The sequence below is a fragment of the Belonocnema kinseyi genome, chromosome 9 (genome assembly GCF_010883055.1).
Source record: "Belonocnema kinseyi isolate 2016_QV_RU_SX_M_011 chromosome 9, B_treatae_v1, whole genome shotgun sequence".
NCBI classification, from domain to species: Eukaryota; Metazoa; Arthropoda; class Insecta; order Hymenoptera; family Cynipidae; genus Belonocnema; species Belonocnema kinseyi.
Window position 1 is genome coordinate 111,041,406 of NC_046665.1, and position 12,292 is coordinate 111,053,697.

The 12,292-nt window shown below is 23.1% G+C and overlaps 2 protein-coding genes across 3 annotated transcripts in view; one reads left to right on the forward strand and one right to left on the reverse strand.

The window, feature by feature from the left end:
* The window catches only part of LOC117180689 (neuropathy target esterase sws), a 95,130-nt gene extending 93,580 nt beyond the window's left edge, over positions 1-1,550 (forward strand). Inside the window, exon 15 of the mRNA XM_033373179.1 lies at positions 1,172-1,550. Coding sequence (XP_033229070.1) covers positions 1,172-1,276 — 105 coding nt within the window. The 3' untranslated portion in view covers positions 1,277-1,550. The remainder of the gene's footprint in view (positions 1-1,171) is intronic.
* A 7,033-nt stretch (positions 1,551-8,583) lies between these two features.
* Positions 8,584-12,292, reverse strand: part of LOC117179736 (nuclear pore complex protein Nup214-like) — a 27,160-nt gene continuing 23,451 nt past the window's right edge. Inside the window, exons 5-6 of one of the 2 annotated variants that reach the window (XM_033371794.1) lie at positions 8,846-9,053; positions 8,584-8,765 (exon numbers count right to left, since the gene is read on the reverse strand). In XM_033371794.1, coding sequence (XP_033227685.1) covers positions 8,738-8,765; positions 8,846-9,053 — 236 coding nt within the window. In that variant the 3' untranslated portion in view covers positions 8,584-8,737. Of the gene's footprint in view, positions 8,766-8,845; positions 9,057-12,292 lie in introns of both variants that reach the window. The other variant, XM_033371793.1, reaches the window with a different exon arrangement.

The window sequence follows — 12,292 nt, forward strand, 5'->3', positions numbered from 1 at the left end:
TTGCATTTTTGTAGAAACTTATTTTTTGTTAAAAAATTAATATTTTTATCTTTAAAAGTCAGTTGTAATCTTTTTTCTGGATGCAAATTTAACTATTTCTTTAAAAATAATTTTAAATAGAAATTTCATATTTTTTGGATAAAAATCCAACTCCTTGGTTTGATTTAAAAGTCATGTTCTTTGGTTGAAAAAATTCGTCGTTTTGGATTAATAATTCAATTTTTATCTTATAAACTTATTTCATGTTTGAAAATTTATATTTTAAGTAGAAAATTCATCTCTTTGATTGAAAGTTTAACTATTTTGTTCAAAATTAATATTTCTTAATTAATAATTCAACTACTTGGTTAAAAGTTAAACTACATTGTTAAAAAAAAAAATTTCTTTGGAGGCTTATGTCTCGTTGAAAATTCAACTGTTTAATGGAGAAGCCTTTTTTTGTAAAAAATTAATTTTTTAACTGAAAATGTAACTTTTCCCATTTTTTTGTCACATTCATTTTTTATAGTTAAAAAGTCTCCTTTTTTGGTAAAAAAAAATCATTTTTAATAGTTTGAAATTTAATTTTATTGGGTAAAAATGCATCCGTTTCGTAGAAAATTAATTTTTTGCTGAAAAATCATACTTTTTGTTTGAAAATTCAATTTTTGTAAAGAAAATTCGTATTTTGGCTCGAATGTTCAAAAATTCAGATAAACTTTAATTTCTTTCTTGAGCGAAAAATCTTTATTTGTTGAAAATTAAAATTTAAGAAATTTAAATTAGATTGAAGTCAAATTTTAACTCCCATTTAACAAAAAAATGTTTATTGAACAAAAAATAAAAATGAGAAAACCAACAAAATCCTTTTATAAAAGGCCTTCTCATTTTTATTTTTTGTCCAAAAAAAGAATATTTTCTTTTATTTTTTTTAAGGACAATGTTTATCTTTTTTTTTTGCAAATTCCAATATGAACATTTTATTCTGGTTGTCTAAATTTGATCGTATAAATTTCCTTTTTTTTTTATTAAAATATAAACCATGACACTTTTTTCATGGAAATGTATCTTTTTAGGTTTAAAATGTTGAAAATTTAATTTTAATTTAATAAAAATAATCGCGTCGCGCCCTTTTTAAATCGAAAAATGTTCCCTAGAGTAAAAATAATACTAGAATTGAATTTTGTTTTAGAGTCCTGATGAAAATCGGCTGCGTAGAAGAACGGGAACTTCCCTGAGTCTCTCTGATACGGAGGCAGAATCGGAACCTGAATATCGTCACTCAAAACTTTTTTGAATCGATTTGATCGATTCCTTGTATATTTTAACCAAAACTACTAGATTGTGATTTTCTGCGTTGTAAATAAGTGTCGAATTAAGGAGAGAAACGATGTGAGTATTCGTATTAAGAAAACAAGAGTAAATGTCGATTTATCTCTTCACAAAAGCATCAAATGCAATTACCCTCATTACAGTGTACTCAGTGACAAAAAAAAAGACAATTTCTGTTACCATTACTACCATTGTTATAAAAGAATAAAACCTATATTTCTACGATACAGGTTTCTAATACAAATTTTGTTTTGACATTTTTTTCAGCGATGCTGCCACTATTTAAAAACATTAAATGCCCCTTTTTCTTTAAAAAAATATTTTCTAACTTCAAATTGGGAATTTTTTCTCCCTCTGAAAGGCTCTAATTTTTCTGGAATCGATTTTTCAGCATTTTTCGATATTTTTTTTCTTCTGGAAAATTATCGTTGGAAAACATCTGTTAGTTAGAAATTAAAATTCTGTACCAACCCTGGTTGGTCTCGTTTTTATTTTATAACAGGGAGATTAAAAAATATAAAGAAATCTAATAAAATTATTTAATATAATAAAAATTCTAATTTTTATTTCTTTAATAATAAAATTTGACAATTGATTTAATAAAATTACATATTTAGAAGATCTAAATCAAAATAATCTTGGTAAAAATATTTAAAAATATATTCTAAATTAAACAGCTAATATAGTTATTATTTTTCGTAGGATGCGCATTTTTTTAAAGAATTAAAATTGGGATTTTGAAGAAACGAGTTTAAAAGTTCCCCGTTCGAGGACAAAATTCTTCACATTTAAAAATTTCCTTTTTCCCAACCTTAGAAAAAGAAAGGGCTTTATAGTATTTTTAAAGTAGAAATATTATTTCGAAGATAAAATATTTCTGAATTTTAAAATTCACTTTTTTTAAAAACCGTTTTCTTCGGAAATTTACCTTTTTTTTCTTGGAAATTCAACTACTTGCGGTTAAGAGCTAAACATTTGGGATAAAAATTAATTTTTGTTGTAAGATTCATCATTTTTATTTAAAATTCGTCTATTTTTAAAAAATGTAACTATTCCAGTAGAAAATTTAACTGTTCTGAAAATTCGATTTTTTTGGTTAAACATTAAGATTTGTAACGAAAAATTCAACTATTTTGTTGAAAATTGATATTTTTTATTAAAAAATTACATTGTTATTTTGAAAACTCATATAATTTGTGGAAATTTGTATTTTTCTTGTAGAAAATTAATATTATTGGTTGAAAATTTAAGTATTCTAGTTAAATATTCATCATTTTAGTTGAAAATTTCTCCTTTAGGTTATAAATAAATTTACATGGTTGAAAAAACACTCTTTTGTTGAAAATTAATTTTTTTTTGGTTGAAAATTCATAATTTTAATTAAAAATTAATTTCTATGTTGGATAAATGAGCTATTTCATTGAATTTTTTTTTTTTAGTTGAAAATAATTTTTTTGTTTGACTGCAAATTTAATTATTCAATTTTTGGTTGAAATATTATTTTTTTTTTAGTTTGAAAATTTGTCTTTTTTGGTGGAACATTAATTTTCATAACTTAAAACTTAATTATTTAAGTTTTGGTTGACAATTATTCTTTTTTAGTAAAAATTTTTTTTTTTTTGTTGGAAAAGTTAAACTGTTTCAGTTCAAAATTTATTATTTTAGTTGAAAACTCTTTGTATTAGATGCTATTCCATTTTCTGTTGATTTTTTTGGTTTCTAGTTTGAAATTCTATCTATTTTTGGTAAAAACTTTTACGTTTTTTGGATGAAAATTCGACTTTTTGATTGAAAATTGATATTTTTTATTAAAAAATTTAATTATTTAAAAAAAATTCATGTAAAATTCATCTTTTTGGTAGGTATGAAATTCAATTATTATAGTTGAAGATTCATCATTTGAGTTGAAAATTTATCAGTTTGGTTGAAGGTAATTTTTTCAACTGAAAATTGACCTATTCTAGTTTAAAATTTTATAATTTGGATGTAAATTTGTCTTTTTTAATTGAAAATTTACGTATTTTTTAAAAAAATACTGTTTTTTACGTCACGAGGAATTTTTTTACAAAAAATGTACCTATTCCTGCTTTTGGTTATAATTTTACTATTTTTTTTTTATGAAAATTCAATTATTTGGTTGAAAATTTATATTTTTTTATATAAAAATCAAATTGTTTTTTGAAAATTCATGTAATTTGTGGGAAATTCGTCTATTTTGTAGAAAATTAATCTTATTGGTTGAAAATTCATCTTTGAAGGTTAAAAGTTAATTTTTTCAACTGAAAATTTACTTTTAAAATTTAACAATTTGGATGTAAATTTATCTTTTTTTTTTAATGAAAATTCATTCACATATTTCGTTGAAAATGCACTATTTAAAAAAATACTTTTTTAATAGAAAATCGACTTTTTGGGAGAAAATGATTTTTTTTCTTTAAAAGTTATCATTTTAATCATTAATTTCTTTGGTGGAAAAATGAGCTATTTGAAAGTATTCAACTATTTGAACTATTTGAAAAGTATTCAACTTTTGGTTTAGAAATGATTTTTTTTTTATTTCAAAATTCATCTTTTTTGAAAAAAAATTGTTTTTTTTTTGGTAGGAAGTTCAACTGTTTCAGTTGAAGATTCATTGTTTTAGTAGAAATTTAATCTTTTTGTTTAAAATTCAACTTTGGTCTGTGCAAAATTCGTTTACCATAATTGCGCAGTATAATTTGCGATCAAGAATATTCTAGAAACTTAGCACGGACACGAACCACTTGGGCTTGGAATGATCTTGATATCGGTAAGATAGGAATTTATAGTTTACTTTTGTAAATTAATAGTTGCAATTAAATCACGAAAACTGGTTCAAGTAGAAAATATTTCAGTAAAAAATTATCCTCATGATTCCTGATAAAAATTCGAATTATTTTTATTGTGACAAATTAATTTGAAGAGGAAATTTAAAAGATTTAAAAATATTTCAAAATATTTCTAAGATTGTCCAAAAAGGTTCCGAAAGATTTTAAGGCAACTTTTTTAATTCTGCAGAATTTTAACAACAATTTACGACCGATTCTGGACCTTTGAAAAGATATTTAAATATTCTTAAAGAATTTAAAAATATTTAAAGTTTGAAAAGATTTTAAACAATTAGAAACAAAATGTAGATTTTTGACAATTTCGAAATGAAATTCTAAAGCTTTTCAAGAATTTCGCAAGGTTTCAAGATAATAATAAAAATCTTAAGATACCTGGGCTTTTGAACAATTTTTTATTTGGAAAAATTAATTTTAAGAGAATAATTTAAAAAAATTTTAAATATCTTGAAACATTTCTAAAAATCGGACTACAAACTTCCGAAAAATAAAATTCTTAACACTATATAATTCCCGAACTAGAAAACAGCCGACAATTTAAAATTCCTGAATAACTAAGAAGTGTCTAATTAAGAAATTTCATGAGAATAGTTTTGAAATGCATATATTTTATATCTAGAAGAAATTTGGATTGATATTTCTGAATTTAACTATTTTGTTTAAAATTGATCTTTTTGATTAAAACTGAAACTTGTTGGTTGAAAATTAATCTGTTTGAGTTGAGGATTCGAATATTTTGTTGAAAATTCGTATTTTTTGTCAAATTCAACTTTTTTCTAGTTAAAATTTAAACCTTATTTGGTTGAAATATTTTTCATTAAAAATTAATATTTTCGGGTTGAAAATTGGACTGTTTTTTTTTTAAATTCTCATTTTTGGCTTACAAATGTAATAATTTAAGTGAATTTGTAAAACATTTAAATATTTGGTTAGAAATTAGCTTTTTACTCAAAATTCAATATTTTTCGATTTAAAATTAAATTTTTTTCGTCTTTATTTTGTTGTTGAAAATTAATCTGTTTGAGTTGAGGATTCGAATATTTTGTTGAAAATTCGTATTTTTTGCCAAATTCAACTTTTTTCTAGTTAAAATTTAAACCTTATTTGGTTGAAATATTTTTCCTTAAAAATTAATATTTTCAGATTCAAAATTAGACTGTTTTTTAATTCCCATTTTTGGCTTACAAATTTAATAATTTCAGTGAAAATTAACATATTCTTATGAAAATAAACTTTTTGGTTAAAAATTTATATTTTCTGCATGAAAATTAAATATATTTGTAAAACATTTAAATATTTGGTTAGAAATTAGCTTTTTACTCAAAATTGAATATTTTTCGATTAATTTTTTTTCGTCTTTATTTTGTCGTTGAAAATTAATCTGTTTGAGCTGAGGATTCGAATATTTTGTTGAAAATTCGTATTTTAAAATAAATTCAACTTTTTTCTAGTTAAATTTAAACCTTATTTGGTTAAAATATCACTTTTGCTTACAAATCAATATTTTCGAGTTGAAAATGAACTGTTTTTTAAAAAATTATTTTTTTCTGGAAAATTAAATAAGTTAGGTGAAAATTCAACTGTGTTATTGAAAATTCGTATTTTTGGCTTGAAACTTAAGAACATTTGTGAAACATTTAAATATTTGGCTGCAATTTAGCTTTTTACTAGAAAATGCGATATTTTTGGATTTAAAATGTAACTGTTTTTTTTTTATAACTAATTCGCTGAAATTTGAACCACTTTCTAAAAAAATTCATTTCTGTTCTTATTAAGGATTCAAATGTTTTGTTTAAAATTCAATTATTTGGTTAAAAATGATGTTTTTCATTGAAAATTCCTATTTTCGGTTAAAAACAAATTTGGTTAAAAACAAATTTTCTTGATTGACATCTAATTTTTTCGGATAAAAATTCATATTTTCCGGCTGTAAATTTATTAATTTAGAAGATAATTTAAATATTTGGTTGGAAATTAGCATTTTTCATGAAAATGCATATTTTTGTATTTAAAATTTAACATTTTTTAATCGTCTTTTTTTTTTGGTTGAATATTCAACTAATTATTGAAAGTTGAACTATTTTCTTGACAATTTATTTGATTGTTGTTGAAGGTGTGAAGAACTGTGTTTTTTGGCTCAAAAATTTATCTTTATTGGTAGAATTTCAACTTTTTTGGCTAAATACTATTTACGTAAAAATTCAACTATTTGGTTGAAAATGCAAATATTCGGTTGAAAATGAACTTTTTCGTCGAAAATTCGTAGTTCGGGATTAATTTAACTATTTTGTTTAAAATTTTTCTTTTTGGTTAAAAATACAACTGATTGGTTACAAATATTAATATTTTTTTATTGAGGATTAAACTAATTTTTGTTTAATTTATCTTTTTTAGATGAATTAAAATGTTTTTGATTTAAAATTAAAATATGTTTATGTTGTAATATCAACTACTACATTTTTTTAAATTTAGAATTCATCTTTTTCGTTGAAAGTAAATCTACCTGATTGAAAATTATTCTTTTTGGTTCAGAAATGAATATTTTTGGGATTGAAAATTGAACTCAATTTTAGAAAATTCTTCTTTTTGTCTTGAAAATTTAATAATTTAGTAAAAAATTCAAATATGCGATTGGAAATTAACTTTTTTGTTTAAAATTCAACTGTGTTATTAAAAATTTATATTTTTGACTTGAAAATTAAACAAAATTTTAAAAGATTTAAATATTTGATTAGAAATTTACTTATTACTTGAAAATTTGTCTTTTTTAGATTAATAAAAATGTTCATACTTTCGGATTAAAACTTTAACTAATTTTTAGAAATTTTGTTTAGCTTGAAAATTTAGTAATTTAGTGGAAAACTTAACTATTTTTGTTTGAAAATTCAAATATTTGGTTTATTTTTCGTTGGGGATTCAATTACTTTGTTGAAAATTCAATTCTTTGGTTGAAAATTCTTCTTTTTGGCTGATACACTTTTTTTTGGCTTAGAACTAATCTTTTTAGTCGACGATTCATCTGTTTTCATTTAAAATCGTATTTTTTGCTCGAAAATTTAAAAAAATTAAACATTTAAATATTTAGTTGAACTGTTTTTTCGCCCTTTTTTGAAAATTCCATTAATTCGCTAATAGGCTTAACTACTTAAAGTTTTTTTGTACATTCAACCACTTTGTTTAAAATTTAACTATTTGGTTGAAAATTCAAATATTCGTATGAAAATAAACTTTTTTGATGAAAATTCCACTGTTTTAATAAAAATTCGTATTTTTGGCTTCAAGTTTTGAAAAGTTGGTAAAACATTTAAATGTTTGGTTAAATATTCTTGTGCTTTTTCGTTGAAAAAAATTTTTTTTAAGGATAATTGAACTATATTGTTTAAAATTCCTCTTTTTAATTAAAAAACCTATTTCCTTTAAAGCTAACTTATTTTGGTTGGGAATGCGCCAATTTTGTTAAAAAGTCATCCTTTTTGGTCAAAATTAATCCTTTTTTATGTAATTTTGATTTTATGGGTGGAAAATATAACAAATTTTTTGAAAAATCGTACTTTTTAAAAAGAATTCAATTGTTTTTGTTTTAAAATAAAATTCATTTTTGGTTAAAAAATTAAATAATATATTTTTCTTTGAGAATTCATTTTTTTTCGTTAAAACTTTAATCACTTGGATAACAGTTAAAATACTTTGTTACAATTTCTTTTTTATTGTTCAAAATTCATCACTTAAGGTAAAAGTTCATATTTTTTGTTGAGAATTTAGAAAATTAGCCTTTCTGATTGAATTTCACTATTTTTTATTTAAAATTAAAAATTTTGTTTAAGAAAATTCATCAATTTTGTTAAACAGGCATCCTTTTTGGTCATAATTCAAATGTATTGTTGAAAATTCGTCTTTTTGGGTAAAAAATTCAACTATTTTGTTGATACAGCGTTTTTTAATGAATTAACCTGTTTTTATTTTGAAGTAAAATTATTTTTTGGTCGAAAATTCCAATATTTGGTTGAAAGCTAACTTTTTGTTGAAAGTCATATTTTCTGGTTAAATATATATATTTTTTCCTAGAATATTCGTCTTTTTGTCTTCAAAATTTAACAGTTTGGTAGAAAATTCGACTACTTGGATGAAAATTGTCCTGAAATTTACCAGGCTATTTTAGAATCATAATAGAAAATGTTATAAATAAATATAATTCTGTGTTCGAACAAGAAATTCCTGTAAATAATAGGGATTTCCGTAAAAAATTATAATTTGACGGGGAACTGAGAATTGTTATTATTTAAAAAATAGTTTTAATTCTGATTTGTTAGAAGGGAATTAAAAAAATCCTTTTAGAATAGAAAATTAGAATATTGAACTTTTGAATTTTGTTAAATTTTGAAATAATGAATAAATCATGACTTATGAGTAAGAGAAAAAATAAAATAAACTATTGTTTATTCAGTTCCTTATAAAAGTAGACACTGACTCAGGTTTAATACCCCATTTGTAACAATAAATCCTAAATTCGCAATTTATTAAAAAAACCTAAAACCTACAAGAGCTCTTTAGGAATTTCCAACTCAGCGCCAGCTTGAAAATGAGCTTTTCCTGAAAAATGAAAAATACTTACTCACTCTAAATCTTTTTACAATAATAAAAAAAAAAGTGAAAATGTTTATTTTACTTACGCAGCAAATTCCGGTGGACTTTGTTGTTGTTGCTGTTGCTGCTGTTGTTCTGGAGAACTTTGAGCTAGACTACTAAATGAAAGACCTCCACTTTGAGTAGCCAATGTTTCAAAAGTGTTGCTACCAGATGAGCCTCCAAATACTTTTTGCATTGGACTTGAACCTATCGGTGGAGGACTTGCTCCCATCATCGGTGGGCTTCCAAAACCTGCTAAAAAATTAAATTAAATCTCAAATAAAAAAATTAAAAAAATCGAACACACGCTCAAATTTCGTGACTCTCTCGTACGTTTTTAAAAATAAAGTACAATATTGTACCTAATATATTAACCCAAGCAAAAACAGATCCAAATTTTTGAAAATATGTTTTTTTTTGAAAAATAGTAACTAAATATTACATATAGAGTTCTTAAATCCCCGAGAATTTAAGTTCAGGTTATATAACCGAGAATATGACAGAATTTAGGAGAATTTAAAAGAATTTTTAATTTTTAACAATATTTTTATTGTTCAGGGGTTGAATATTAATTATTTTCTAGTCTAGAAATATTTAGGAATTACAGTGTTTCACATACAAATTAAAAATTTATAAATATATTAATTTATTTCAAACAAGACAAAAGGTTTTTCTAATTTAAAAGATAACTCTTTAACAAAATAATTGAATATTCAACCTAAAATGACAAATTATGACCAGAAAAGTGTCATAGTTTTGATTTTCATCAACAAATATTCTTTACAAAAATTCAATTAAAAAAAAATATGACTGTTCAGCAAAAAATTAATTTTCCATGAAACTGATGCATTTTTACGCAAAAAAGGAGATTTCAAACTAAAAAATTATTTTTAACAACAAAAAACTCGAATTTTTAACTAAAAAATATCAATCTTAAAAACATAGAAGTTACATTTTATGTTAAAAAATTAATTCTACACCAAAAAAAAAGACATATTTTCCACTAAATAGTTAAATTTTCAACCAGACATAAGCCTTCAATAAAAAAAATTTCACAATGTAACTTAACTTTGACCCAAGTAGTTGAATTTTCAATTAAAAAAGATTAATTTATAACATGAAAATTAAACTTTTAACCAACAAGATAACTTTTCAACTTCAAATATAAATCTTTAACAAAAAAAGTGATTTCTTAAAAAAGCGATTCAATCAAATTTTTAAAACAAATTAGTTGAATTACTAAGCAGAGAAGAACGATTTTTAATCAAAAAGTTGCAATTTTCAGACAAAAAATGAAATTTCTTTTATAACAGATAAAGTTTTAAATCAAAAAGATAAATTTGTTGAATTTTTCGTTGAAAAAGATTTTAGTCGAATTTTCACGATCAAACTTTGAATTTTTTAACAAGAAATAATTTTCTACCAAAAAAATTCAATTTTCAATCAAAAAAGACGAATTTTTAACCAAAAAGGATGACTTTTCAACAAAACTGTTGAATTCTCTAGCAAATAGTTGCATTTTTATCAAAAAATATACAATTTATTTTAAAACAAAAGAATTTTTTATTTTAGTAAAAAATTCATCTCTTAGGTTGGAAATAAAATTACTTGGCTGAAAGTTCAACTCTTTTGTTACAAATTATCTTGTTGAAAAATAAGCTGTTTGATTGAAAACTTGTTTTTTTCTTTGGATAAAAAGGAATTTTTTGCCGTAAATTTAAGTATTTTGTTAAATTTTTGTTTGTTTGGTTGAAAATGATTATTCCTTTGAACTAAAAATCTAAGTATTTTTCCCGTTCAATATTCCATATTTTTAGCTAAAAACTCATCTCTTTGGTTGAAAAATTATTTGTTAACTCAAAATTTATTTATTCAATTTTTGATTATAAAATGATGACCTTTTTTAGTTCAAAATTCGTTTTTTTTTGGTTGAAAATTATTTTTCAACTTAAAACGTAATTATTTCATTTTTCGTTGAAATTTTATCTTTTTCTAGTAAAAATTAATTTTTGCTGTTGTTGAAAATTCATTGTTTTAGTCGAGAACTTATCTTTTTTGTATAAATACAACTACTATTCCAGTCGAAGATTCATCATTTACGTTCAAAATTCATCAATTGGGATAAAAAAATTTGTATTTCAAAATATAATTTCCGTTTTTTGTTGAAATTTTTCTTTTTTAGTTCAAAATTGATCTATTTCGTTGAAAATTAATCTTTTTCTTTCAAAATTAATCTCATTTTTTTTAAATTCATCTCTAGCAAATAGTTTCATTTTTATCGAAAAATATGAAATTTATCGTAAAACAAAAGAATTTTTTTTACAAAAAAAGTTGAGTTTTCATCCAAAAAAGATTCCAGTTAACTCAGTGACATGAAAAATTGAATTTTTGTAACCAAAAAATAAGTTTCTATGAAAAAAATTGAATTTTCAATCCAAAAAGACGAATTTTTCAACCAAAAAGGATGCATTTTTAACAAAGTAGTTCAATTCTCTACCAAACAGTTGCATTTTTATCCCAAAAATATCAATTTTTTATTTCTTCCAATTATACGGAAATCAATGGGTCGTTTTTATTAAATTTTTTTCTCCAATTCCTTTCAATTCTTTTGACTTTAACTGGAATGGTTTTGAATTCTTATGAATTTATCCTGAATTTTTAACACTTTGATAGTGAAAAAAGCACCCTATGAACGTCGCAAAAAGAACCCTTTGGTCCCTATATTTTATCCCATAGGGATTTTGAGGCCTGTACATGTTTAAACAAAATATAATAAAATATTATAGTAAAAATAATAATCCCAGCAAAAACATAAACTACACTTTTTTAAAGTATGTTTTTGGAAAAGGCACTAAATTTATGAAACTACCCTATCTAAAACCATAAACCCTAATTGAGACACTCTCTATGTTAAAAAAAATATATAGTACGATATTCTACTAAATATACTCACCCAACCAAAAACGTTGATCCATGTTTCTTAAGTATGTTTTTTGGAAAAGATAGTAAGTAATTTTAGTACTCTATCCCAAAACATGAACCCAAATTTGAGGTCCTCTTTATGTTTTAAAAAATGAGAGTACGATATTGAACATAATATACTGATTTAAACAAAAACATATCCCCATTTTGTGACCCTCATTATCTTTTTAAAAAAGATAGTACAATATTGTACTAAATATATTGAATTAACGAAAAATATGGACTCAAGTGTTTTTGTATATTTTTGGAAAGGATATTAACTAAATGTGGTGCCTCAATCAAAAACATAGACCAAAATTTGGGACTATGTTTTTGAAAAAGATAGTAAATGTTATACTTAACATACTGACTCAATGAACAACGCAACCGATTTTATAACCTTCCCTGTATTTTTAAAAAAGATAGTACTACGAGGGTAGTTCAATAAGTCCTTAGAATGACCAACAGATGGCACGCGAATCGCTCCAAATCATCTGTTTTCAGTCAGCACCACTCCCGACTAGATATAT